Here is a 25629-nt window from a genome sequence, read left to right on the forward strand (position 1 = left end):
TCAAATGGGTTTTCGCCAGGACGTGTATGTAATATGGCAAATTGGCGGCGAGAGGCATATGGAGCTCCTGGCTGAGACGCAGATATAGGGTAAGAGACAACGGGAAATGGCGGGCGACTTTCTATAGGGAGATTGTCGAGATCCAGGGGCCTAGGAATTAAAATAGCCAAAGTCCAAACTTTACTACCCCAATCGAGACTTTCGATTGTGGAACAGTTGCGGAGCGCCATCTGGAGGGAGCTTATGAGCATCCCTGCCAAGAAGAGCCCAAAGAACCCGGATCTATTGCAGGTTAGTTAAGTGTCAGCGAGATGAGGGTACTAGGATTCTAATACGTACGCCGCTAGAATAATAAGCCAGTGTATATTTAATGTACCGAACTGTATTAGTATGAGCCATATTAGTCCCTATAAGCCACATGGTAAAAGTCAAAGGTGTATATATTTACCATATTTCTCTGTTCAGCAACAAAAACAGCCATTACAACCCCGTTGAAGGTAACAAACAGCATCGCATAAAATAGAAACTGAATGAAAAACTTGAATGAAGTCTCACTGACCACACCGCCCACCCTGCATTCCGAGTCAGTATCGACACATTCAGCAGCATTCAAGTTTAAGAGGTATACAGGAGTCATACCAGGGGCAGAAGTGGTCCATTTTCCTCACACATCTGTTGACTTCACTGCAATGATGTGACCGGTCGGTTTTGAATTGGCAGCAAGTGGAGCACCATGGTGGCTTGCCGTCTAGCTGGCAGACGAAGATGTCTTTCATGTAAAATGCCTCCAAGCCAGTAGCATCAAAAGGATAAACGTTCTTTTCGTCATTTGCGTTATGCTTACCCAGTGTCGCATATGGTATAGCTTCTGGCTTCTCCTGATCGATGCTACCAGGGCGGTTGTGTCCCTTCCCTCCTTCATTCTTCTTTTGCCTGTTTGAGCCTGACCATTGTGGCCCTCTCGGAAGGTAGCCGGGGAAAAATATAACTGTGATAAGCAATCGAAGGTATGTCGTAACCAAGAATACGAGAAGGACGTAGAATGTAACTAATAATCCGATAGCTATGCTGATGCGTGGGTGTAATCCGGTCACAGCCGCCGGCTTAATCAAGTAATCAACTTCGTAGACGTTAGTAAAGACCCAACCGTCAATGAGAGGGCGAAGTTACTCACTGCATAAGGCCTTTGTAATAGAATAGCAGCCATAGACAATAAGCCCACCTAGGAAAGCTGGAATGATCCTCGCGACAGCTCGACTGGCAGCTTTCTGATCGCATGCCATCAGCCCGGACTGGTGGTAGCTTGTCGAGCAGCCAACATCAGGCTGCCTGCCAGACCTGCGGGGAGTTTTCACACGAAGTTGATAAATAATATATTCCAGCTAAGTAACGGGCATGGGGTAAGAAGAATGAGTCGATATGGGCTGTTAGATGCACTCCGGATGAACGATGATGATGCTGCCATGCTGCTGCCCAAGTTTCAAGATTCCAAAAAGTCAACCAAGAAAAAGCAAGCAAAGCTTCATTGGGCTTAGTAATCAAAATAGGGTGATGTCATGTGACACCCCGCACGCCCGGGAAGATCGTCAAAAAAGGTTGGACTGAACGATCAACATCAACGAAGCGCCAACTAAGATACGAGCCGATGCAGGGTGGACTCATCGCTCGCGAAGGAGGCAGATCATGCTAGAGACAAGCAAAACGGTGTAGGTTTTGGCTGGTGTGATGATGGGTTGGTCAAGCTGAACCGCTCTTTTTGCTTTTCTCCCGGGCGACTGGGTGCAATAAGGCTGACAGGCAGAGGCAGGAAACAAGCCATCCATGAGACAGCGCCAGCCTTTGGTTGACAGCGAGGCATCATCATCATCATCATCATCATCATCATCATCATTATCATCAGCACTGAGTAGGGCCGAAGAGGAAGCACAGTCCTTTACGAAGGCCTGCAGCAACATTAACCCAGCCAGATGATAGGTAGCCGTTGCTAGCTGTTCGTGAAGACACTATATCCAGCCTGATAGAAACACTGGTTCTGTGTCTGGAGACACCAGCGCTGCTGGAATGCTCACTCACATATGATGTCCATAACATTACATGATGTTGCTCTGCAGCTGAAACAAATCAAGCTTACCCGTCAGAATATCAAGTTTCATCTTGAAGGAGGGGCGGAGCTAGGCCCGAGGAGTCGAGCCAACAGACCATCTATTCTTTGACACAAGCGAATATCTAACACGGATGGCAGCCATCCATACAAAGAGAAGAAAAAAAAAGTCCGAAGATCTTGTCTCTAAGGAAAAGCCTTCTGTGGTAGGTCAAGATATTCAGTTCTCGCTTCATGCCGAAATCTACCCACTTACAGACCCAGCCGAAAGGAAAACCCCGATTGACACGAGGTTTCCGATCTCAGGCACCAGGGTAGTTGCCCTTGAGGCGAAAATGAAAATGGAAATAGAAATTAATAATAAAAAAAAGCCCTCACGAGAACTGCTGACAGCATACGGAGAGCTCCTGCGAGTGTTCGGATCATGGTCAATCTTGCATTCCACGTTTTTCTCCATCCTACGACCGAAGCCCGAACTTACTTGATAGGAGTGATTAGTTCAGCCTGCTGAAACATCACTGCCTTGCGTCCAGGCTACAGGGAATTCATTCTAAGGATCCCAGGCTGCTGCGTTCGCCTTTTACTGAGGATAGATTTCTCATAGGCTCCTGGGATCATTCAGGATTAGATGCTGGATTATTATTCAACAACATTCATTTGCATCTCAAGACCTCCGAATTTTTAAGCAGCTAACTACACAATAACCACAGCCTGTTCAACATGTCGTTTAACCGAGTTGCAACACGGTATTGAATTCCTACGGTATTTCCCATGTTTTATCACCATTGCACTGGTCACGTCGACTGTCGTTATCGTTGTTGTCCGATTCTTCTTAATTTTCATTTTTTTTTTTTTTTTTTTTTTTTTTTTTTTTTTTGATTGTTTTCCCGCTTCCTCCAGGCAACCAAGGAGCGGTCCAGGCCAAGCAAGGCTCCTATTGGACAGCCCCCTCGACCTGCCGTTGGAGCCTTGGGCTTAGCGTGGAGGCAGGGAAACAGTTCGACCAAGGGCAGCGAAGGCTCCAAGCAACTTTATCACGGACTTTCCTGAGACAGCTGAATGGCCTCAGCAACCACAACAGCCTCTGACTCAACCTGCAAGCCTGACATCAACCTTCACGTCTAGATGTATGCGGTTAGCGGTCGAGTCATCCCTAGTGTCCTCACGAGATCTACACAGGCACATTGGTGCCTATTTCTGCCCCCCACTACTAATCGCTAATTTGGGGCGGAGCTGCCACCGGGCAACCACAGCGATGTCCAGGCCTCCCTTTACGATTCCGCCTGGGACAATCCTGGGTGCCTATCTCGTGATTTCTCGGCTTGGAAGCCGTCAGATACCTCAAATGGAGCGAAACACACCTGACCTAAGTTATATGCACTGCCAGGCAACTTACGGTTTTGCGGTTTTGCGTTCAAGGGCACAGAGACCCGCAAATCCAGGCATTCATGATGCCCTGGTTCTACAGGCTTCCTCCTTCCTTCGGTCACATACATATATAGATGAATCATCATTTATATATCACCAAGTTTTCCTGTTCTTGCTTCCTATTTTTCATCCCACGAACACTCTTCATACAGCCTACCATAAAGCAAGAATCAAAGATCATACTATCTGTTACTTGGACTGCTATACTAGACTTTGTATATCTTGTTAGACATATATAAAGCTCACTGTCCCTTTTGCGTTGCGTTTCTCACTAGGCAACCAACTGTTTTCACTTGCGGATCAACTCGACAGTTTGCCCTCATCTATACATAGGGCCATGCCGCAGGCTACTCACTGGGTCTGTTGTCGGTGTGGCTTTGGCCCAATGATCATCGACAGCTGCTCTTCCTGCCTAAACTGCCAGCACCCTGGAGCAAAGTCTCCTTGCTGCGTCCAGACATCACTCTCACTCCACAATCCAACCTCAATAATGCCATCGACAAATTCATACCACAGGCTGTCAATAAATGACTCCATGGAGCCACACACATTACCTTCTGTCGTCATGCCTACATTTAACTATAATCCTTCATTGCGGCAGCGAGGAACATCTCTATACCTCTGTTGTGGCTGCGGTGATGGACCAAAGGTTTACGAGCACCATTGCCGATGCATAGTTTGCCAGCATGACGCCTGCGACGCTTGCACCTATATAAAATGAATGACTACCTTGAAATGACACCTGAGACGAGATTTGGTATGGACATTTATGCGGGTCTTCATCTGTTAAAAAATGCGGCTTGCTAACTTGTCACCAAGATGTACTCTTATGTTGTTATGATGCATACTCACCCTGGATGACTGACGTTGCACTCCTTACTTATTGTTTTCAATTTTTTTTCAATTTTGATATTTGCGATTAATCTCCAGCTCTGAAGAGACTGTTGCTGGGAAATGGTCCCATCACTGCTGCCTACTTTTTTTTGGTTGTTATCTCCCATCTTACTTTTTTGAGCGTTGCGATTAAGCGGATGGTTCTGTCTGCACGGAGGGCACTCACTTGCCTGTACCGACGAGTTTTTCATTCATCTTCCATTCCACTTTTTACATACTTATATATATCATAGCGACGGATTGCTGGGTTACTACATGAGGATTTCATTTATTCCTTTTTACCATAGCTTATAGACAAATTCGATTTGATTAAAGAATATAACAATTATTTTCTTGCAATATCTCTTGTCTTACCTTCACCGTAACTCGACGCCTCAGGAGCGTCAAGCGAGTATTGTGGAACTGGCATGGCTTAGTCCCTTAGTGTTCCCGCAAATGTGAAGAGTGTAAAATGTTCCTCAAGGCTATTTTCAGCCTCGTGGTTGCCTTGAGGCAGCAGACGCTAGCTAGTGAATTAGTCACTTCACTAGTTAACTAGTGCGCCTGCGGTTTATCCCTATCCAACCCCACGCCCGGCGGAAAAGCAGTTGACTCAAAGGGCATGCAGGGGTGTCGCTAGGCAGCAAGGGAGAGATAGCCAACGCCAATCCAGTCTAGCGGGAACCGAATTGATGCTGGTGCAAATCTCCTGCCCTGAAGGATGAGGTCGTGCAGAAGCCGCTGATGATGATGAGTTATTCTCCCTTCGCTATTCGCTGCCTGTAACTCAATTAGTTAGTTTAGTTATCTGCTTACCTCAGCCTCCCTGTTGGTGGGACATTTGGGGCTTGTGGCTCTGAGGCTTATATGGGGCGCTCAAAGGTTGATACGCCAAAGAAATAAAATTTATCAAGGCTCATTTGTACTCCGTAGTTATGGGTAATCAACCAAGTTCTCTGGAGACACAAGACGATCCATTAGTTACCGCTCGTGGAATGAAAGTGTAGAATTGAGTTCATCCATACTCCGTACTGGGCGTAACAAGAGCCCGTTGGCCTTGGTGGGCGCTTTGGAAGACCCTTTCCGACTACAAGGATGCATCAATGTTGTCGACCCTGCAGACGGAGTAATAACAGGCCTGTAAGAATCCATCTCGTAGCGCTTAACTGGGAGACTGCATGACTGCGCCCGCAGTTGGACCTGATGATTCATATTTGTTAGAGACGAGCCTTCTCATGCGGGTGAATACGGAATACTCCGTGTAGGCGGTATGATGGAGTATAGATTTCTTATAGCCTCGGACTGTTTCCATCAATTTCACAGCAACACCATACCCATGCTACCGCCTACTCCGGCCATGTCGAGGAACAATTCTGGTTCGGAGTCCCTGTTTCCTCGCTGCAGGAGAAAGGGCACAAGACCAACATCTATGATGCAGGATTCCACTAGTTTGCTGCGAGAATTAATTGACCGTTGAGCAGGGGGGTGCTCCTCACCGCAGTTGGCCCAGACAACAGGCTATTGATCCCAGGAATTACTCGAGGCAGCTGACGGATTGCTGCCTCATCGTTTCCATGGACCTTCTGGAAAAGTTCTCCTTGCAGGAACTGCCCTTTATCGTCCGAGTTGCCCAATTTCCGACATCAGGTAAGCCTTGTCACGGCGGCCAGGGATGATAACTGGGCATGTGGTCATCCAACCTGCCCATTCAACCATCATACGGCTGCATCGAACACCTGCATTCTATACTCTGCTGCCTCGGCCATCCTTCTCCTTATCGTCCTTGTATATTGTATGTTGCCGTCATTGCCGTCGTTGCCGTCGTTATCGTCGTTGTCGTTCGTTGTTTTATTGCTGCTGCGTTAGTTCGCTCGTTCTTTGCATGCAGATCAAATGGATGCATGCTTATCTAAGCAATCACGCCGGTCCGTTTTATCCGACGGGGTGAGGCTGCTGACTAAGCCATATCTATGGATCCAACTTATCGACGGCAAGAGGAATTGACGGCTCGACGTTTCTTGCTGCAGACCAGCTGCGACAGCAGAGAGATAATTATTGTTCCCGAACACCCGTCGCCATGGCGTTTGTACTCAATCGGTAGTACTAGCAGCTCTCGTCGCTGAATCCCTGAGCTCTGTGCCCAGAACCGTTGCATTGAACCCACTTTCAGCCCTCCCAGACGCCCCGAAGGAACGCTCCTTTAACCATGTCTTCAACAACGCCCGTCTCCCACCTCCCCCAGTCCGAGATTGACGCCATAATCCGTACGAAGAGAAAGGTGCGCGAACCGAAGGCATGCTACCCGTGCCACACCCGAAAGGTCAAATGCGATCGCAACTTGCCTTGCGACGGGTGTGTAAAACGAGACCATGCAGATCTATGCTCCTATGAACGCCCCTCCAAAAAGCGCCATGTGAATACCCCTCCTCCCCACGACTCCGAGGATATGTCAAAAAATCTCGAGGGCTCCGGAAATGTCTCGGTTGGAGACGTTGAAATGCATGGTATGGCGGCTGAGCAGGAGAGAGTATCGATATCACGGGCTGAGTGGGAGAGCGTTTGTTCAAAGCTGAAAGAGATGGAGCGCGCCATGTCCTCGCTCCGAATGGAAATGGAAAAGGTTGACAGCACTGCATTGGTGTCACCGGAGCCTCTTAGCGAACAGGCCCGCCTCCCTCGTGACGAGCCCTTATCAGATCGTGAAGGAATTCATGCAAAAAATGTGTACGGAGGGGGCACTGTTCATCTGGGATCTAGATCAGTTCTTGCTTATCTGCTTGGAGGATCACCCAAGGAAGCCACTCAAGCATTATTGGAGGGTGGCATTCTTCCAAAGTTAGGTCTCGACAATGAGACTGCCACATATCCATTTATTGACCTCTGGTCCTCCGATTCAACCACATACGACATCAGGTCTGTTTGTGCTGCTATTCCAGATGATAAACAGTGCCGCAGGTAAGCAATGATCGTGTTTAATACGTGGGAAAGCCCAAGTTTAACAAGGTAACCTAGACTGTTCAAGTACTACCGTGATATCGCGGCATTAATCTACCCTGTACTTTCTGATCTTGATCGGTTTGAGGAGAACTTAGAGCTATGTCTTCGGAACAGGGCTGCTTTTGGGATTAGCGAACATGACGGTGATGAGCTGAGTAAGCCTTTTGGCATGCCCACAGCGTTTGTGGGCTTGCTATTCGCTGTGCTAGCCGCAGGCTGCCAATCGTCTGATATGCCAGGAAAGGAACGTGAATTGACTTCTCAGGTATATGGTATGTATGGTGTTGTGTTTTCTGACTAGATAAGCTGGGTTGCTAAGTTCCCTCCTAGTTTGTTGTGCTTATCAATTTTTACGAGCAACAAACTTCGTATCACGACCAACTTTGGATGCGATACAGACTCTCTTAATTATTGGGAATGTCCTTTCATATAATATGAACCCTGGGGTGTCATATATACTTTTGGGTATGTGTGTTTTCGTTCAGTTGCATTAATCTGTGAGTCTTTTACTAACCTTTCTTAAGGAATGAGCCATCGAATGGGCATGGTTCTCGGCCTCCAAGTTGAGTCGCATAAATTCTCACCCGCTCAACAGTATGCCAGACGGGTTGTATGGTAAGTTGAATATGGTCTTCGAGCTTACTGCTGGTACATATATAAGGTGCTTTGCTAATTGAACCTTTATAGGTGGGCAACCGCGTGGCAAGATAGTCACTTCTCGCTATCATACGACAGACCATCTGCAATGGCATTTAGCCATCCAGATATTCCTTACCATCCAGACTCGCAGCCTGGAAAGAGATCTTTCTTCGAAACCATCTGCCAACTTATAGCCTTAACCTTAAATATAGTTAAAAGTCGCATGCTTTCAACTGGCTCGCAGGTCCCGTTTTCCACCATACAGACATGCAGGACGGAGCTCAAACGAATATTGGCCGATACAGCGCCTTATCTACGTGATCCTTTATGCTGCGTCTCGTCTAACCAGAATATTGAGAGACTGGGCCTAAAGTTGCACTCCTCGTACCTTACATCAGAGATCTGTCGTCCCTCGCTAAGGCCAAATGCTGATCTCAACGATGCTACAACTATCGCACTACGAAAAGATTGCATTGCTGCTCTATCGCGGACGGTAGAAGCGTACGTTGAGATGTACTCAGTGAACCGCCAAGCTGCCCGGTCATGGATCGGCCTTCAGCGGGCCATTAGTAGCGCCTTTTTACTGGCCGTTGTTGGTGAATCCAAGACCGACCCAAATATCTGGACTTTACTCCGGCGATTAGAGGGTGTTCTTACAGAGCGTGCAAAAGAAGATGATATCTCACCAATGAGTCCGAAAGCGGGAGCTGAGAGTTCCCCTACTTTTGCCGCAAGTTCATCAAACATGGGATCTCTAGAGGGCGCTTATGATCCCGCCGCTGCGATGGCCCCAAATAAACAAGCCACGGATATACCCACAGACACAGAAACGCAATGGGCCAAGCCACTAATCAAGTCCCTACGTGCCCTTCAAAAGTTAAATGCAGCATTGTTGATACACCTCAGGCAGCATGGCGTTATCACTGGGTCTGTTAGCGGCTTCAACCCTGCTCCAATATACACTCAACCCGTCACGGGAGGTGTAGGGGCCTCGGTTGCTGCCTCTACGAGATCTGGCTCGATTCCACCTCCTACACCAGAGAGCTCTGCCAGTGGAGATTGGAGTTTCCCAACCCTGGTTGACCGCGCAGCAGAGTACATAGATCCACCCTTATGGCCGTGATCTCTCAGGTTAGCTTCATTATTATGGTTATCTCGGTGCAATAGCAACTTGCAACATACTGCACTCGTCATTATATTTATGAGCGACGGATATACATATCCTGTCTTTCATTTATCCCGCAACGGAACCTGGAGTTCTTTGGCGTTGATACTTGTTTTTATCTTCTCTGCCCGGCAACGAAGTCACAGGCATGTCTCTAACGCATGTATTTGGAGGGTTTTCTATATTAGCGGGATTTGGAGCCTGAATATGGTATGCAGACCAATATATTGTTGCATCCTCTCTATAAGTTCTTATAATAATGCCCCATAATTAGTGGTGATCAGGGAACAGATAGGTTAACTGGGCTGTTAATGGTAGACAGGGCTCGATATTGAAGTAGCGAGACAGGATATACCGCCATGCATCATCAGTAAGTTCATATTCATAAGTTTAGCAATTCATAAAAATGCGTTTTTGGTACAGCTCCAACGGTATCAGTCCATGGTCAGAAAGTGGCTGGCATAATCTATCATCCACCAGGGCCTCTCTGAGGACTTCGTCTTCGAGTTGTCCTTGTCGACCGGAGACGACTTGGTTCTGGTATATCAGAACGAGGCCGCGCTTCGTGAGCAGTGCTAGACCCAGGATTTCTGGGCATAACACGAGGTATCCCGTATCCCGCCTTACCTAGGGCGTGCTCAAGTAAATCATTGGCCTCTCCATCAAGTTCCATACCGATATTTTGGACATCCGGTCCGCTAGATGATGGTCGGTCAGGAACATCATCTGTCCATTCATCTACAGTCGCTGATTTCTTGGTTCCTTTGGCTGTAGACCTATGTCTTAATTTTTCATTATTGGAATTGGCTGAAGAGTATTTTCCTTTGCGTGCCTTACTTGTGTCTTGGAACGACACTACTCTGGTCTCTTCCTCGACAGCCCAAACTTCGAGAGCTTTTGAAAGTAAAGTACCTGCAACTCCAGCGCCAGCTGCTGCATCCCCACCAGTAGTGCCTAGTACTCGTACAGCTTCATGCAATGCTGTAACAGCGTCAGTCGTCCGATCCATTTCTAATAGTATTATACCACGGGCTGTGTGGAAGGATCCTATTAGACCTCTGTCTTCGTAACCTCCCACAGCGGACGCACCAGCAGACCTGACTGCCCCTGCCCCTGCCCTGCCTGTATAACCGGTGTAAATGGTTGTTGAACCACCAGCACCTATACGAAGGCACTCGTCAAACTCGGACAAAGCTTCTTCCAATTTTCCTAGTCGACGAAGCGCATGACCCAAATTTGCCCGGGTTGCCAACCAAGCACTGGGGTCACATTCTAGGGAAACAGATAACGCTAAAGCTTGCCGGAAGAGGTGAACAGCGTCTTCCAGGTTAGCTTCGTGATATAAGACGACTCCAAGCTCGTTAAGCACTAAAGGGTCTCCACCAGAGGGTCCGGGAACAGGCGGCTCTCCAGCGGAATTGACGCTTAAGGAGAGAGTGTTGCTAGTTGAGGGGGATCCCGAAGACATGGAATATGCAGCAGACAGATACTCATGTGCTAGAGCCATATTATTCAATGCCAGATGCTGCATTCCTAGGAAGAGCTGGGGTAAGTGGCTCCCTTGAAATAGTCTAGCAGCAGTACTATAAGCTGCAATAGCTTGGTCATGCTCACCCTCTGCAGCAAATGTATGCGCAAATCCAATCCAAGCTGGCGCCGAGTGAGGGTCGAGAAGGGAAGACTTGGAGAAGAATCGCCTTGCCTCAGCAATCTTCGAGACTGAGAGATAATAAACACCAATGGCAAGGTAGGTATAAGGCTCCTCTGGAACGTTATCTGATAAAGTATGCGCGAGGAGAAACAGAGCATTCGTAGCGCCCGTTTCGTAAAGACAGGCAAGATGGAGGGGGTAGACTGATGGGGAATGCCCAAGATTTTGGCTTTGACTTCCCTGAGATACTAATGCCGACATTGAATCCGAAGCGGAGAGAATCGATGAGGTTAAAGAAAGCGCCTCCGGAAACCGACACTGAGTGTAGAGCGTTTCTGCGCGAGAGAGTAGGAGGTCTGAGTTATCTGCGAGGTTATAGTGAGTGGAGAGAGTCTCTATGGCATGAGACAGTGCAGAACAGGAGGAGTATTTTGATAGCCTAGTTGTATACAGCAACTTCGTGAATTCTGATGCTTCCTGCGAAAGGGAGACATCTGAGGACGGAGTTATTGAGTCGAAGTCCAGTGATTCTAAAAACTCAAGTTCTTCGGTTGGGGACATAAGCGAGTTTCTCATAAGCCGATCAAATGCCTCGAAGCACTGTACATCAATCCGTACAGCATCCTTATAGCAGTCTCTCGCGCGGTCAAACGCATTTTGATTTGCATAGCAGCACCCTCGTAGATAACACATGGCGGCCTCATATTTAATATGGTTGGCATCCTGGTACGCATCCGTATCGCTCTTATCCGTGCGAGATGGTATAGAGCGTCCGTTCCTAAGGGTGACATGGGAGCCGCCATTCAAGTGCGGCTTTTTTCGTCGGCTGGCACTCTGAATAAGATGGGTTGGGTTGTGTTCCCCAAGTATGGATAGCGCGAGATCGAATTTGTTCTGTTTGATATAGCAATGGGCAGCAAGGTATCGACATGATGAATTCCGAGTGATGAGATCTTTCGTGGATAGTAACGCTAAGGCTCGAGTGTAGTTGTTATTTGAAAAGTGCACTTGAGCAAGCCAATATGCGTCGTTATCACTGTCTTTATTCGAAGTTAGCCCCGGCGGCTCTCAGGTAGCTGTATTTAGAATTATTGTGCGTACTGGTTAAAGCAAGCACTTTATCACCGATATATACCGCCGAATCGTATTGCCCTTTATTCAAGGCGTCTTGCCTCCAGTTGCGTAAAAACTCCTCCATGGTTGTTTGCGGTTCACCGGTGAGAGCTCGTTGACATTGCACTGGTGCTAGGTGCTCTTTTTTCAGGAATAGAAGAGAGGGTATTCGGGAGGTCACTTTTCAATAAAAGACAATAATCGCCCGCTTATATGCACACATTCGCTCCGAAGAAGACGCTACAACAATTCCTTCTATCCCTCGCCGTCCTCTGATTTCTCTTTACTTCCAATGTGTGTTGTTGACATTCGCGACGGGCAAAAAACATTGGATGCTTATGTAATTCCAGCCTCTCAAACTAGCTGACCAATAAGAAGCTTCCGATAAAGAAAATCACGTGAGTTATCGAAATCTCAGGCTTATCCATAATTCTTAATTCATTTTCAGATTCAACGTCGAAGATATCAAAGTCGCAAGCTCAAAATCTCATAACGCCAGAACAGAAGCTCAAGAAAGCTAGACACATCGAATAGCTACCCATATTGTACATCTGCAGCCGCCAAAATGTCTGAACGAAAGGTCCTCACCAAGTACTACCCACCGGATTTTGATCCGTCGCTCATCACCCGAACTCCCAAGCATCTACGGGCGTCAGGGTCTAAGCTCCTGACTGTCCGCCTTATGGCGCCGTTCAGTTTAAAGTGCACTAATTGCGGTGAATACATATACAAGGGACGCAAGTTCAATGCGCGGAAGGAAACCACTGATGAGAAGTACCTCAACATTACAATATACCGGTTCTATATCAGATGTACCCGATGCTCGAGCGAGATCACATTTAAGACGGACCCTAAAAACATGGATTATGTCTGTGAACGAGGAGCTAAAAGAAATTTTGAACCGTGGCGTCAGGCGAAAAGCGAGGAAGTGAGCGAAACACACGATGAAACGCTAGATCGTCTCGAACGGGAAGAAAATGAGGAGCTCGAGCGAGAGGAGAGAGATAAAATGCTAGAGCTAGAGGAGAAGATGCAGGATTCTAAGCGGGAAATGGCAGTAGCCGATGCTCTGGATGAAATACGATCGAGAAACGCAAGGATAGAGAGGGGGGAACGTGGAGGAGGAGAGTTGGCTTTGCAGAGGGCGAAGGCAGAAGCTGAAGAGGCGAGAGCTAGGGAGGACAAGGAGATTGAAGAGGCAGCTAAAAGGGCATTTATGACTGATGACGGCAATCGAGTTAAACGGCTTGTTGATGATGATGATCAAGATACCGCAACTCCAACTGAAATGCCTCCTCCCTCGTTTAAGCGGGTAAAGAAGGCAAAAAAGCCATTTTCTGCAGGATTGGGTATAAAGAAGAAAGGTCCCCTCGTTTAATATTTAAATGCATCATCTCTGGCGTTAGTGAGGAAGGTACTCGGGCGAAGCGTTCATTGGCTTGATTAACTTGATTAACTTGATTAACTACATATTTTTTTTATTGCGACAAAGGAAATTGGCCTAATGTCAGTTGGAATAAATCATACAAGAGCATCACAATATCAAAACTCAAACAAAACGTAAAACATGAATAGCCTCCTTTCCTTCCAGAAGAACGCCATGCTTAACCCTTCTTTCTTTGCAGTGTCGATGAGCGAGGTCATATTAGACAGCCCGTAAGACGCAAGAAATTTAGATAAATAAGAGAATAACAACAGAAATCACATCACCAATAATACAATAGGCGAAGAGAAAGAGGTTTAAGAGGATGGAAGCGGATCAGACAAGATTACACGTATGCCATCCATAAAGCATCACACTGGGCTAGGTTGTGAGGATTGACAGACCGAGAAATGAGATCAATAACCGACTGATTTGCGGGAAGATTTCCGTCTGGAGAACTTGTCAAGCTGGCTGCTCGGTTCACGATATAGTCGATATTGCTCTGCACCATATCTTTAAGCTGCTGGAGAACACGCTGCTGCGCGCTTGCCCACATCACAAGCTCATCCCGTACAAATATGCTGAGCTGCTGTTCCAACTCGAGCCTTGGTTCAGTGAGGCAACGAGCGATAGCCATGATGGCACAAGCAAAGATGCCTTCTGTTGTCAACGGTCCCATCAACGTTTGGATGTTGGGAGTTAACCGGAAGGGAACCTGCTCTGGGTTGTAAAATATAGCCCTGGCAGAGTTCATTGCTGGGATCAACTCAGAGCTCCAAATATCGCCTGTCCGCCGAGAGATATGTATCTTGCTTGGGTATCGGTTGCCCATATGCATCACGTAAGTCATGAAGGCTATTGCAGCATACTGGTACGAGAATTGTCGTCGGAAGAGCCAGAAGTCTGCAAAGTTTGGATACGTCTGCTGGACATACTGCAAAAGAATGGTGTTGGGCACCCATTTCTTTTGGATGGCGTCGAAAATCTCGGTACGAAGGATTCCAGCCTGCTCGGGGGCCCGCTGAGAAGGGTTAGCTGAAGTTGGATTTGGGTCGTCCACACTTGATACACTTACATTTGCTTTTGCTTCTGCCAGAGCTCGCATTTTCTCCATTGTGAACAGAACCGGCTCATCTTTGGCCATTCCAGTCTGGCGGCAGTGGTCTTCATATATACCCTGCAAAGAGATGTAGGATGGGTCGTCCTTAACCAAGCGGATATGCGGTGCAAAAGGAACCATGAGTGGAAGGTGGAAGTAAATGTTGCGTCGACGGCTTTCCTTACGCTTCCTTAATACACAGTTGAAGATTCGGAATAGCTGAAGCATTCTCTCCTCACGACGACAGTGGCGGGCTGCAGGATGTTGGACAGCAAACGTGTGTAGGCTGCCGTCATGGCCACGAATCCTCAAACGACGATGGCATACCCCAATTCCACGCACTAGATCAACGTGGGGGAGGAACCGATCAATGCGGACAAAGTTTTGGTTCTTGTCATTGTGTTCAAGATACTGTCCAGGAACTTCAACTTCATCAAATTTCATGAACTTGAATTCGCTAAGGTGAGACGAAAATGACTCCAAGTGGGCATATTGTGGCCGGCGGTCCAATTTCTCTTCAAACTTGTCCCTCCATCGTCGCAGCTTATGGATATACTCGTACATGGTTGGTTTCTTGGTGACAAAATCGGCCTCAAACGACTTTCGAATGTGTGCAGGAAGAATGGTTTCTGCAAAACGGGTAATATTTGCTTCGGTAGAATGTGGGAGTTTGCAGTCTTGTGCATACGATGTAGGCATACGGCCCACATATGCAAGACCATCATTGAGTAGAGCAACAATAAGTCTGTAAGCATCTTCATCAGGTGGGCATTTGAAATTCTTGTGTATCTGGTCCACCATAGTCTCCATGGTCAAGGCAAGTAGAGGGAAGGCTGTTTTAAGACCTGCCATTGTTTCATCGGCATATTCCCAAGGTTGTTTATCCTTTTGAGCTGCGTCACCTTCATTAGGAGTTTGTCCATTTGCCACTGGGGGCGTTGGCTTGGGAGACGCTACAGCCCTCGGTGAGCTCGAGGCCGCCGCAGCATCTGGAAGCATAGAAGATTTGGCCTCTGGAGAACCGCTCTTTGTTGTTGGAGATCCCGAGGCTTTTGCACGATTGAGCTTTTCTTGTTTTTGCTCTTGTGACTTCTTTAGGCCTAGGTAATCCTCGCGGCTGGTCCTGAGCAAGAAGAAGAGTGATTGAGGATACAACTTGGCGATTTTCCCGAGAACTGCCTTGCATAGCCTAGCCTCCCGGTGTGCAAGACTTGCAAGTAGCTGAGGTATGAAGGTAATCCAGTACCAAACAGGAGTATCCCCCTTGAAATTCTCGAACGCACTTGCAATTTTCCCTTCATCGTTGTCTTGGCTTAACAACCAGAGAATACGACTGAGGAGTTTCCTAGACTTGTGATTTTTGTACAGGCCAGCGGCTTCAAGGTAGCAGCTTATTGCATTGCAAGCCTGATCAATATCTGAGTGATCAGCTTTAAATCGTTGGTCGCTGTACTGGCCCCACTCGGCCCAAGCCTTAGCCAGACGTAAGTCATAGAATAAAGCTACGCCAAATGCCTCATTCGCCTCCATGTTATGGTCCAATTTCGCCAAAAACATACCCTTCAGGGTGTAGAATTCTGCCTTTTGCTGTGCATTGAAGTAGTTGAGATTGGTGTTGTTGATGACCTCTAGTCCACTATTCAGCTCCTTCGGGTTCTGATAATGACATTTTGCTTGCTCTCTCAGCTTCAAAAAGGCTTCTTGAATCTCAATATTGGGTAACGTGTAGATTCGGCTGAGTTGATTGATGCAAACTTCCGGCATCTGGTGTTTCCGTGCAACATGGGCAAATCTGTTGATTATCCATGCAGTCTCGTGGTAGCCTCGGAAGGCGTACGAATTGCTTGCCACATTGTTGGTCTGAGGAGGGAGAAGGCTAAGGTATGTGGAATTGATAAGTTGGAAAATATGTTGTCGCCAAGTGACAAGGTCCTGCCAGGCATTGATATCATCCCATACATTGGGTAGCCTATCTCGCCATGTGGTAAGAAGGAGTTTCAGTTCGGCAGATTTTGTATCCATGTTGCGTTCGTTGGTCTGCGAAAGGCTGGTGCAGATAACGCTGGCATCATGAAGCTCGACAAGTTGTTGGAAATTCTGTAATATGGGAATGTGGGCATTGGTGATCCGCTTTGGAAGCTGGTGCCATTTTCGAATCGACAGTTGAATAGATTCGTCACAAACATTATTGAACTCCTGCAAAGTCTCTTGTTTCGTGTGGAATTTTAATAAGGACATGAAGGCCTGGAAAAACGTGCGGCGTGGAGTGGGTGCATCCGAAACTGACTTTAGAAGAGAGTCAATTTGTTCACGATTGGTGTCGCCTTGCCAATTCTCCAGGTTTCTCCAAGTGGCCTCCAGAAGCAGGTCGTTGAAATTCTCGTGTTTCGCAAAATCGGTCAGGATATCCCACTGTTGGAGCTTTTGTGCACAAATCATCCAATGATCTTCCCAAAGGAAGTATTCGGCTTGAGCGAATGGAATAGAGCCGGTGCGTGCCTTTACCTGAGCTGACTCATATAATTGTTGCGATTTATCCCACATCCCTTGTTGTTCGTAAGAAAGAGCAGCATTAGTTTCGACGAATTTGCAGCGCCTTCTCCAGGTACCATAAAACATGTCATCCTCCTGCAATCCAGCATATATCTCAACAAGGGCGTCCAAGTTGCTCTCTCGAACCACCGGCGTGTCAATGACCGGATCAATCGCATACCGTTCAAGAGCGATAGCAGCCATATACCATGCATCAAACGTGCGGCTGAGGAACTTCATGACGTGGGGAGGTATCTTGAAGCGAGGACTAGCTCTAATAACTCCCTCAAGAAGCGCCTGCACAACATTGGGCCGTTCGTCAATTTGTCTATGGTGATATTCACGCGTGAGAAGTGATACCATCCCCTTTTCCAGATCAATTCGCTCGTCTCGTGTCAAAGAGGCCCAGCAGATCGTGAATAAGCTAACCCAGACTTTGTATGCAACTTCAGGGTCCGCGTGTTGAAGCTCAGTGAGTGGCTCAAGAATATCGCGGGCTTTAACATCCCCAAGTTCCGCAGAGAACTTCTTCTGTTCTGCCACTAGAGCTTCCAGGTGGTTATCGACAACGACATTCTCCTTAGCTGGATCTTTCTCAGAATGCCCATATATGAAAGATGTAGGAGGAATTGTGAAGTCGTCTGGGTGTAGCTTGACTGATGCAGACATATCAACTGATCCCATCACCAGCTGCGAAGCTTGAGTGAGCCAGAATGACTCCGCAAGGGTGTCCCAGTTCTGTGAAGTCAGAACGTAGCTCAGGCGAGTGTTGGCAGAACGTGTTAAACTCTTGTCAAATATTGACATGAAACGAGTTCGCATATCAACGTCTTGAGCCCTTGTACCAATTAGGAAAGCATGTTCTAGCCTGACCGTGAGCTCGGTTCGTGTGATCTTGGGGTCTTCATAGACTCGAATGACAAGCTCCAAAAACTTCCCAAGCATTGTTGAGTCGGTCCTTGATTCGAAAAGCAGCATCTTATGAAGAACTGCTGTTTTCTCTTTCAATGTAGGCCAGGATTCCGTGGGCTGGAAGATCCAGTTCTCTACCATCCCTAGGATCTTGGTACAAAGGGGAATATTCTGAGACCTCTCAACCAATTGCGCCAACACACTCAAGAAAGGCCTTCTTTGATCACCCAAATTTGACATCCGAACGGCGATCAAATCGATGGTTTTAGAGATCAGATCGATGCCAATCTCTACTTCATAGGGGTCGGGCACCTGTGCCTGTTGTTCCGCAGTCCGATTTGCTACTGGTGGGTTATTGTTGAAAGAAGCGACGTGGTCCTTTGCAAGCTTTTGCGAAAAAAATCTTCATGACATGGGGTATATGCTGGTCCATCTCCGCAGGTTGACATTTCGAAAGTGTCCAGAGAATATTAATTCCAGCGATATAGTTGCCGCTTGAAATTGACTCCGTGGCGACCGTTGAGAGGAAGGTTACAAATTCAGCGGACGGCTTATCAACATCCATACCACCTTCTTCTTCCACTGGCTCTTCTTGTGGCAGGGCATCCAAAACTCTCTTGATGGGTGGTGGTAACTTTGGAGAGATGTCCATCTCCTCTTCGCCACCATGTAAACAATCCTGGATTTCGGGGTTATCAGATCTTAGAGCCTTTTCCACAAGATGCTGGATGGTAGACATGCGGTCAAGAATCCAGCTGTTCGGTTTTCCGGCCAAGAGAATACGTAGAACCTGGAGGGAGTTGACCATGGCCGTGACATGCTTTTCGTCGGGTTTCTCAGCCTTTTCGCTGCATAAAACAGGCTCTAGGGTTTTTTGGTAAAGGTCAATATCCACATCAGGCCAATACTCAGGAGAGAGGAATCGTCGGAGCAAAACCACTGATTTCTTGCAAATTTCACCATAGTTATTCAGCGCTTGGTGAGGCTTTGGTGGCAGTAGATCGCGGAACCGCGCTGCAGGTACAGAGAAGCGATCAACGAGACTGCAGACAAAGGTAACAAGGTACTTGATAAGAGGCGTCCTCAAGTCAAGGGGAATGGTGTATTCCGGACGCTCTTTCTGTGGGAGTGGTGTGGTACTCATTGATGGTGACGCTTGCATCTCGGCCAATTTTCGTTTCGCTGAGTTTGGAGAGGTCGGGTCTCGCCATCCAGTCACTCTCTTCTCTTCCCAGATCCAAATAAGGTTGATCAAGTGTAAAACGAGCTTTCTGCTATCAAAAGAGACATTGGTTGGTCCTGCAATCTTGACAAGTGATGGGATTATGAGAGGGATGAAGTATTCGCGGGACTCGTAGAAAAGATCGGGCTGTCGGACAAGGAATTGCAGTATGCTCATGACCTGCTGTAAGTTCGCTGTCTCTTCCGTTAGAATGCGACGAGGACATCTGGCCCACACTGGGAAACGAGGGTCAGGGCCGGAGAGAATTCTCTTTGGAAGAGAAGGCGCCAGGATTTCCAATGCCTGGGTAACTAGAGATTTTCCCTCATTCTGATGAGCTCTCAGCAAAGCGACATAGATTTGGACGACAATCTTTGAGGGTGTTTCATAATGTGCAATGAAATAACTGATTAGTACGTATGCTCCATACTTGTTGATGGTATCCTCGAGACGAATGTAGCTCCATGCAAACTTTATGATGTCTTTTCTACTTTCTTGAACAATGCCATGGTGATATTTTATAAGCAATGCGGAAAGCTGAAGAAGCTCCATGCGGGAATGGTCTATCCCAGGCTGACCAGATTCTTCACTAAGATCACCCAGCTGTGGTTTCCATAGTCGGTTGTGGATAAGATCGGTTAAACTGCGATCAAGAACTCCCGTACCAGGGGTTGGACTGTCCCAGGTATTCTTCACATCCATGGCAAGTATGGGATTAACAAGATGATGGAAGGCGTAAGTTTTCAATTTCTGGGATGAGGTACGCTGGTTGTAGAGATCTAAGCAGCGAGAAATTACGGACCTCCGGTAAGCAATGGATGAGTTTGTGATAATGTACTGGTAGAAAAATTTTGGCAACGTAAGAGTTGTCTTCAAGTCACCGGCGGATATCTTGTCGATAACATCGAACAGGAAATCAAGGTCATCAAGGGACTGCGAAAGATGAATTGTGAATATTTCCAACAGCTGATCTTGGGCTTGTTCGACTCTCAACCGCTCGTCTGGAGGGAGCCTATCATTACGTAGCTTAGAATTCAGGTCTCGGCCACTGTTCAAGAGGTGTCGCTTCAGGTCAGGCTGGGCATTCAAGAATCCCTTAGTAGCTTCATGAGAGCAAATCGAATGGACAAAGTAGATTCCATTGATTGCCGCGGTATTTTTGCGGGGGGACTCTTCTTGGAAGAAGGCGAGTTTTATTAATGTTTCGGAATCCGCAAAAATGGTTGAACGCAATGCCGAACTCTCAGGGCTTGCTAGGAGCTGACCAAAGAATCTCCCGTGTTTTTCTTCCTGGAACTTGGCCTGCATGAAAATCCAACTCTCTCGGGGATATCGATTGAGATATTTGAGTAATGGCTTTCTGAAAGGGCTGCTAGATGTCCGTCTCAACCGGTCTTCCAAGTACAAGACTTTGTTAACAAGGTTCTCCATGAATGAGGTCGCAGCTGCAGGAAGAAGGTGGAAAATATTAAAGATAGCAGCAACAATTTTCATGGGAGGATTCTGTTCAACAAGCCCGAAAGATGCTCTTTGCAGGATGTTTTCATCAGCAATGACTCTCATGTGGTCCAGGAGCCGTGATCCTATTTCAACTTTGAAATAGTTCGTCAGTAGGGTGAGAAGGCGAGCTAATCCATCCAAACCAGCAACACTCAAACGTTTGGGGTCCTGAAGGTTCATCAAAATTGGTCGAAGGCCGTTCTGAAGGAGGTCCTTAGGCAACTTGTTGGTCTGAGTGAGAACATCGCGAAGGCCAGAGTTCGCAGCTTCAATAATCTCGGGGGACCTTGAATACAACGACTTGAAAAAACAAGCAATGATTCTAGCGCGGCTATGGCTCTGTGGACCACTTGCAAAGTCAGGGAAACCCATGGCCATTGACAGAAGACGGAGACAGGAGACACGAAGGTTAACGATCTGCTCGGCAGTCTTAAACTCATTTGGTTTGGATGCTAAGGCATCATCATCTACGTCGGCAAGGGCCAGAGATTCCATTAGCAAACGGTTGAGCTGATCATTAAATGTGACAATGTTCTGACGAAGACCGAGGCAGTATGCTATCGCTTCGATACAGCCAATCTGAGTAGGGAAAGGTAAAGCACGGAGTGGCTTGTTGAATATTGGCATCAAAAGTCGGTCTTTGACGGGAGTAATGAGCTCATGGACTTCCGCACCCAAAGTTGTTGCCAGAGTCGCTATTCCACTCTGGGCAGCCTGACGAACATGTTTGTTCATATGGGATAGTTCATAGCTCAATACGCCGCACAAGGCCAACACTCGGCCTCGTTCGTTTTTCAGCTCCTCTTTGGAAACGCCCTCATTGCATTTCCGGAGAATCAAGTCCATTGTCTCTTGGGCTTGTGTTCGAGTCGCTCCCGGGAAATCGGATGGCGTATCTTTAATCACGTACATAAGGGCTCGAATGAATTCAACTTGCCGGTCGATCAACCAAGCGTTTCCCAAGTCCAGTTCAGTAACGAAAAGATGTATACCAAGGCTTCCAGCAGCCTTTGTGAACCACTCCTCGTCATGACAAGCATGGCAAAGCGTTCTACCGAGATGGGGGAAGAATGGGAGTTTTCCTGCCTTCTCTGCAGAGCCGAATATAACAACGGCAGCACTTCGGACGTTGAAGATAACCTCTTTAGCGGCGTCACGAACCGCGGGATTTTCAGAGGCTAAACATTCAACCACAGCATCAGCAAGAGTCCTCGTATCCAGATACAAGGGGCCTTCGCCCAGTGACACGCTGAAAGGACGACGTATATGCCGTGATTGTGCTAGAGACCTTCCGATTTCAATAATGGTAAAATGGCGGCAAACATCAGCTAGAAAAGCGGTTGCAGATTGTTTCAAGTGCGGGATTGTAGATGCAACTATGCAAGCCTTCAATAACTTCTTGAGGGTGGTCTCTTGTGCAAGTCTCTTTGAGGAGGAGCATTGACGATCAGACTTCTCCAAGATATCCACCGTCCCAGAGAACTTCCCATCTGCTAGATCGTTGGCCTGAAGGCGTAGGAGTGTTGCCAGGTCATCGGGCGGATGCTCGAAACCAATATAGAGCTTGAGCTGAGAGCTCAGCATGCGGTACGCTTGCTTCTTGTAGAATAAATCTGCCTTCTGCACAGTCTCGGATGCATTGGCCGCAGGAGTGTCAAGTAACTTCCCTAGGGCAAGGTCAATTCCGATATCGAGAGGAAAGGCTCTATCCTTATTAGACCCAATAAGCTTGATATCCATGCTCGGTGTATCATCAGAGTATTGTTGGAATGAGAGCTCAGGAGGGTGATTTAGGAATTTTCGATTTCGCCCACCAAGCTTCCCAAGAATTCTCATCGTGGTGTGGGCATGGAAGTGGCTGTAAGGGTTTGGTCGGAGATGATCCCAGAGAGCAGTCATAAGCTCGTCCATTATCGGGGCCATAATTGGATCCAGGTAATCGGCAGTCAGGTTGTCAACACAGAGCTCAAGGGTCCTAAGACCTTGGCTGACAAGATCTGACCCTGCCCGGAGAGCAACAACTAACGGCCTCATGAGATAGCTTAGATAAGGAAGCAAGTGACTAAGTCGTGCTGGGACAGTCAGCGTCAATTCCACATATAAATCACGTTCCTGTGTCTTCCTAGCGCCAAGTAGAAGATTGTTGAAAGTTTCCAGCAACATCTCCAGCAAGGGCAGTAATTCTTTGTAGAGTAACTCAAAGCGTCCACCTCCAATACTTCGGAAAAGTGATCTTAGAAGCAGGAAATAATTCATCCGCTCTTCTGCAGTCACAGAATATTCAATGCACTTGGCCACAATCTTGGTGACATGCGGGTGAAGTACCTGTTCGTTCTGTGCCGAAAACAGTGTGACAGCCATAAACGAAAGCTTGAACATTCTCAAGAGAATCCGGGAGTTGGCGACATCTGCAGACCCAACTTCATGGATGTGTTCCATCAAGTACTGTAGAGTCATCCCAGCAACGGCAGGAGATGTGGCTTCGCTCGCGAGAAAGAATTGCGGGAGATGAAGCAGGGCGCTGTGCTCCAGCATAAGGCTGTGCAAATAGGGAATCTCGCTCTTGAAAACTTCATGGAATGCCGCAGTATCAACACAGTGAAAGATAGTCCCAAAGCTTTCAAGAAGCTCCTTTTCCTCGGAGCTCATGTGCCGCATATACTGGCTAGAGAGAAACTCAAGAGGGCTTGCATATTGAATCTCAGGCTCCTTGCTATCCGCACCATAATATCTGAAAAGTCCCGCACCTTCGTGAAAGAGTTTTTTAATGATACGGACTTCTTCAGCGTTGTATCCGAACGAGACTTCTGCCCAGTTAACAGGTGTGTACGATGGGTCTAGTTTTAGATCCTCTGGATTGCAGCTCTTTAGCTGATAGAAAAGACCCTTCAAACCAGTAATAAGAGTCTTAAACAGGAACTTATTATCATTGACAGGGTCGGCATTCCTATCTCTGGGATTGGTGGCTTTTATCGGTACTGCAGTGAATATGTCGATCTCGTCCCAGTCCGGAGGATGATTCTTATCAGCAAGGTATCCTTCTGACAAATTATCTGCATTCTGCTTGACGAGCTTCGATGCCTTAACTGCATTGTTATATTGATAGTTCATGGTAGCGAACTTGTCCCCAATAGCATCCAGAATCATGATAAGGAAGTACCGCGCCTCCTTCTTATTCTCCATGCTAGCTATTTTCTCAGCCATGTTGAGGAGGAGCTTCGCGCTCATTGCCTGAAAGCTTGTTCCTGGAAGATCATCATGAAGATTCCTAGTGTAGACTTCGAGGGTACGACGAATTTGGTCCCGAGTAAGGGATTCTCGAACATGGTGTATCAGGTCGGCTAACATGCTGTAAGCTAGTGGCCTGAGCGCCTCGTACACCGTAAGACCATCGCCGATCAATGTCCGCTCGTCTAATAGGTCGTCGAGCTTTTCAAGGAATATCTTGCGGTAATTGAAATTGATGATATGGCGGATTGCGACTAAGAGCTCCTTCCTCGCACTGGACTTCTCCCTAGGGCAATCTTGCAGCAAACGAACGACGACTCCAGGCAAAGAGGGAAGGAAATCCTGGAGGTGACTTGCATAAACTCTTAGTAGGTAGGCAAGGAAACTCATCGTCTTGACCTGCAGTGTGATGAACTCCCCAAAGGCGGCTCTGTTCTTGATATCTTTGCTGACCCCGGTGAAAATCTTCCCCTGCGCTCTGGCTTCGTTGTGGGCCTTCTCTTGCGGCCGTGCTTGGAGAAGTAATATCCCCTTTATAAGGGGAACAAACACCTTCACGTTGGTGGTTACAGGGTGGCGGTGTATCTGGAAGATCGAGACAACGATGATAGGACACTCCGCGAGCACCTTGAACGAATGCATACCCTTCGCTAACATTTGGTTTGTTTGCTGCTGCTCAGGCCCTAGGTCGGATACAGAAGTAGCCGGAGAACTAGGGCGTGGGGACTGGAAGTTCTGAGCTGCCGTGTTGGGTGTCGAAGGCATTCCAGGAGTGGAGGTCTGAGCCTGAGGGGTATCAAAAGTATCTCGCACAACCTGCGGCATTCCTTCAAACATGTTTTGGATGAGCTCCAGAAAAGCTTGAACTCGCGATTGCGTCGCCCTGATTTGTCGTCGTTGGAGGTCCATGATAGTTTTCATACAGATGACGGCGTTATCCTCGTTCTCATTTCTCACAAGTTCTATGAGCAGGTCAACCATGTCACCAGCATATGGCTCAACTTCCGGAAGCTCTAGAGGTAGGCGATGGAGAATCTCCAGGATACAGTTCCGTAGTTTCTAAGTTCAAAGTACGCACGGTCAGTTCCTCTTTTAAGAAAGGGTATACCACTCTCCCATTCACAGATTCTCCTCACTAACCTGCTCAAACGATAGACTGATAAACACCGGTTCCCCCTTGAGCACCTTCTTGAACGCCGGCCATAGTTTCGCCAGGAAAATGGGGTATGTAGCGCCCGAGCACAGATGCTCCAGGGAGTCACGGATCTCAACCGCGGCTGCGCATTTTAATTTAGTTTCTACAACATAATAACGCGTGTCTTCTGTTAGCAAATGATAGCTCGATATGGCAATAGTCATCCTACAGTATACAGGCCACTAACCAATGTTTGGATCGCCTAGTTTCGTCACGTAGGCGTCGAAGTTTCGCTCAATCGATTCGCGTTCCATGATTGCGCGCAGCCAGAATTGGCATTCCCGGGGCAATCGACCTTGATATAAACCGGGTGCCAGGCCCTCAGGCCGGCTAAAATCCTTTCAACGCCCACAAGATGACAGTTCCCTGGTCCTCCAGCTCGACAGGCTTGAGGAGGGTCTATAAGCAATTTGGAAGCCTGTACAGACGGCTGTAGGAGGTTTCGCGGCCGTGAGAAAAAGGATGGAGGACGAATTAAAGGGTAAGAGAGGTCGTCGGTGTGAATATGCCCGGAAAATAAGGTGTAACGAGGATCGGGCGGCCGGTAGAGT

General features: G+C 47.5%; 8 protein-coding genes across 8 annotated transcripts; 3 read left to right on the top strand and 5 right to left on the bottom strand.

The window, feature by feature from the left end:
* Positions 1-400: 400 nt before the first annotated feature.
* On the bottom strand, positions 401-1283 carry ARB_06944 (DHHC zinc finger membrane protein; the record flags this gene model as incomplete). The annotated part of the gene is made up of 3 exons (XM_003014337.1): positions 401-572; positions 640-1048; positions 1175-1283. 3 exons carry the CDS (start codon positions 1281-1283, stop codon positions 401-403), a joined length of 690 nt encoding a protein of 229 aa, XP_003014383.1.
* A 375-nt stretch (positions 1284-1658) lies between these two features.
* Positions 1659-1955, bottom strand: ARB_06945 (uncharacterized protein; the record flags this gene model as incomplete). Its single annotated transcript, XM_003014338.1, has 1 exon — positions 1659-1955. The coding sequence occupies one exon, from the start codon at positions 1953-1955 to the stop codon at positions 1659-1661; it is 297 nt and encodes a 98-aa protein (XP_003014384.1).
* Positions 1956-6608: 4653 nt separating this feature from the next.
* On the top strand, positions 6609-7700 carry ARB_06946 (C6 finger domain protein, putative; the record flags this gene model as incomplete). The annotated part of the gene is made up of 2 exons (XM_003014339.1): positions 6609-7357; positions 7415-7700. 2 exons carry the CDS (start codon positions 6609-6611, stop codon positions 7698-7700), a joined length of 1035 nt encoding a protein of 344 aa, XP_003014385.1.
* A 225-nt stretch (positions 7701-7925) lies between these two features.
* Positions 7926-9161, top strand: ARB_06947 (fungal specific transcription factor, putative; the record flags this gene model as incomplete). Its single annotated transcript, XM_003014340.1, has 2 exons — positions 7926-8014; positions 8087-9161. 2 exons carry the CDS (start codon positions 7926-7928, stop codon positions 9159-9161), a joined length of 1164 nt encoding a protein of 387 aa, XP_003014386.1.
* A 432-nt stretch (positions 9162-9593) lies between these two features.
* ARB_06948 (uncharacterized protein) lies at positions 9594-12052 on the bottom strand (the record flags this gene model as incomplete). Its single annotated transcript, XM_003014341.1, has 3 exons — positions 9594-9793; positions 9831-11825; positions 11956-12052. The coding sequence occupies 3 exons, from the start codon at positions 12050-12052 to the stop codon at positions 9594-9596; spliced, it is 2292 nt and encodes a 763-aa protein (XP_003014387.1).
* Positions 12053-12532: 480 nt separating this feature from the next.
* ARB_06949 (uncharacterized protein) lies at positions 12533-13345 on the top strand (the record flags this gene model as incomplete). The annotated part of the gene is made up of 1 exon (XM_003014342.1): positions 12533-13345. One exon carries the CDS (start codon positions 12533-12535, stop codon positions 13343-13345), a length of 813 nt encoding a protein of 270 aa, XP_003014388.1.
* Positions 13346-13736: 391 nt separating this feature from the next.
* ARB_06950 (phosphatidylinositol kinase (predicted)) lies at positions 13737-18074 on the bottom strand (the record flags this gene model as incomplete). Its single annotated transcript, XM_003014343.1, has 1 exon — positions 13737-18074. The coding sequence occupies one exon, from the start codon at positions 18072-18074 to the stop codon at positions 13737-13739; it is 4338 nt and encodes a 1445-aa protein (XP_003014389.1).
* A 211-nt stretch (positions 18075-18285) lies between these two features.
* Positions 18286-25242, bottom strand: ARB_06951 (uncharacterized protein; the record flags this gene model as incomplete). The annotated part of the gene is made up of 2 exons (XM_003014344.1): positions 18286-24942; positions 25024-25242. 2 exons carry the CDS (start codon positions 25240-25242, stop codon positions 18286-18288), a joined length of 6876 nt encoding a protein of 2291 aa, XP_003014390.1.
* Between the last annotated feature and the right edge of the window lie 387 nt (positions 25243-25629).

The sequence above is a fragment of the Trichophyton benhamiae genome (genome assembly GCF_000151125.1).
Source record: "Trichophyton benhamiae CBS 112371 chromosome Unknown Abenha-G-c-176a04.f1, whole genome shotgun sequence".
NCBI lineage: Eukaryota > Fungi > Ascomycota > Eurotiomycetes > Onygenales > Arthrodermataceae > Trichophyton > Trichophyton benhamiae.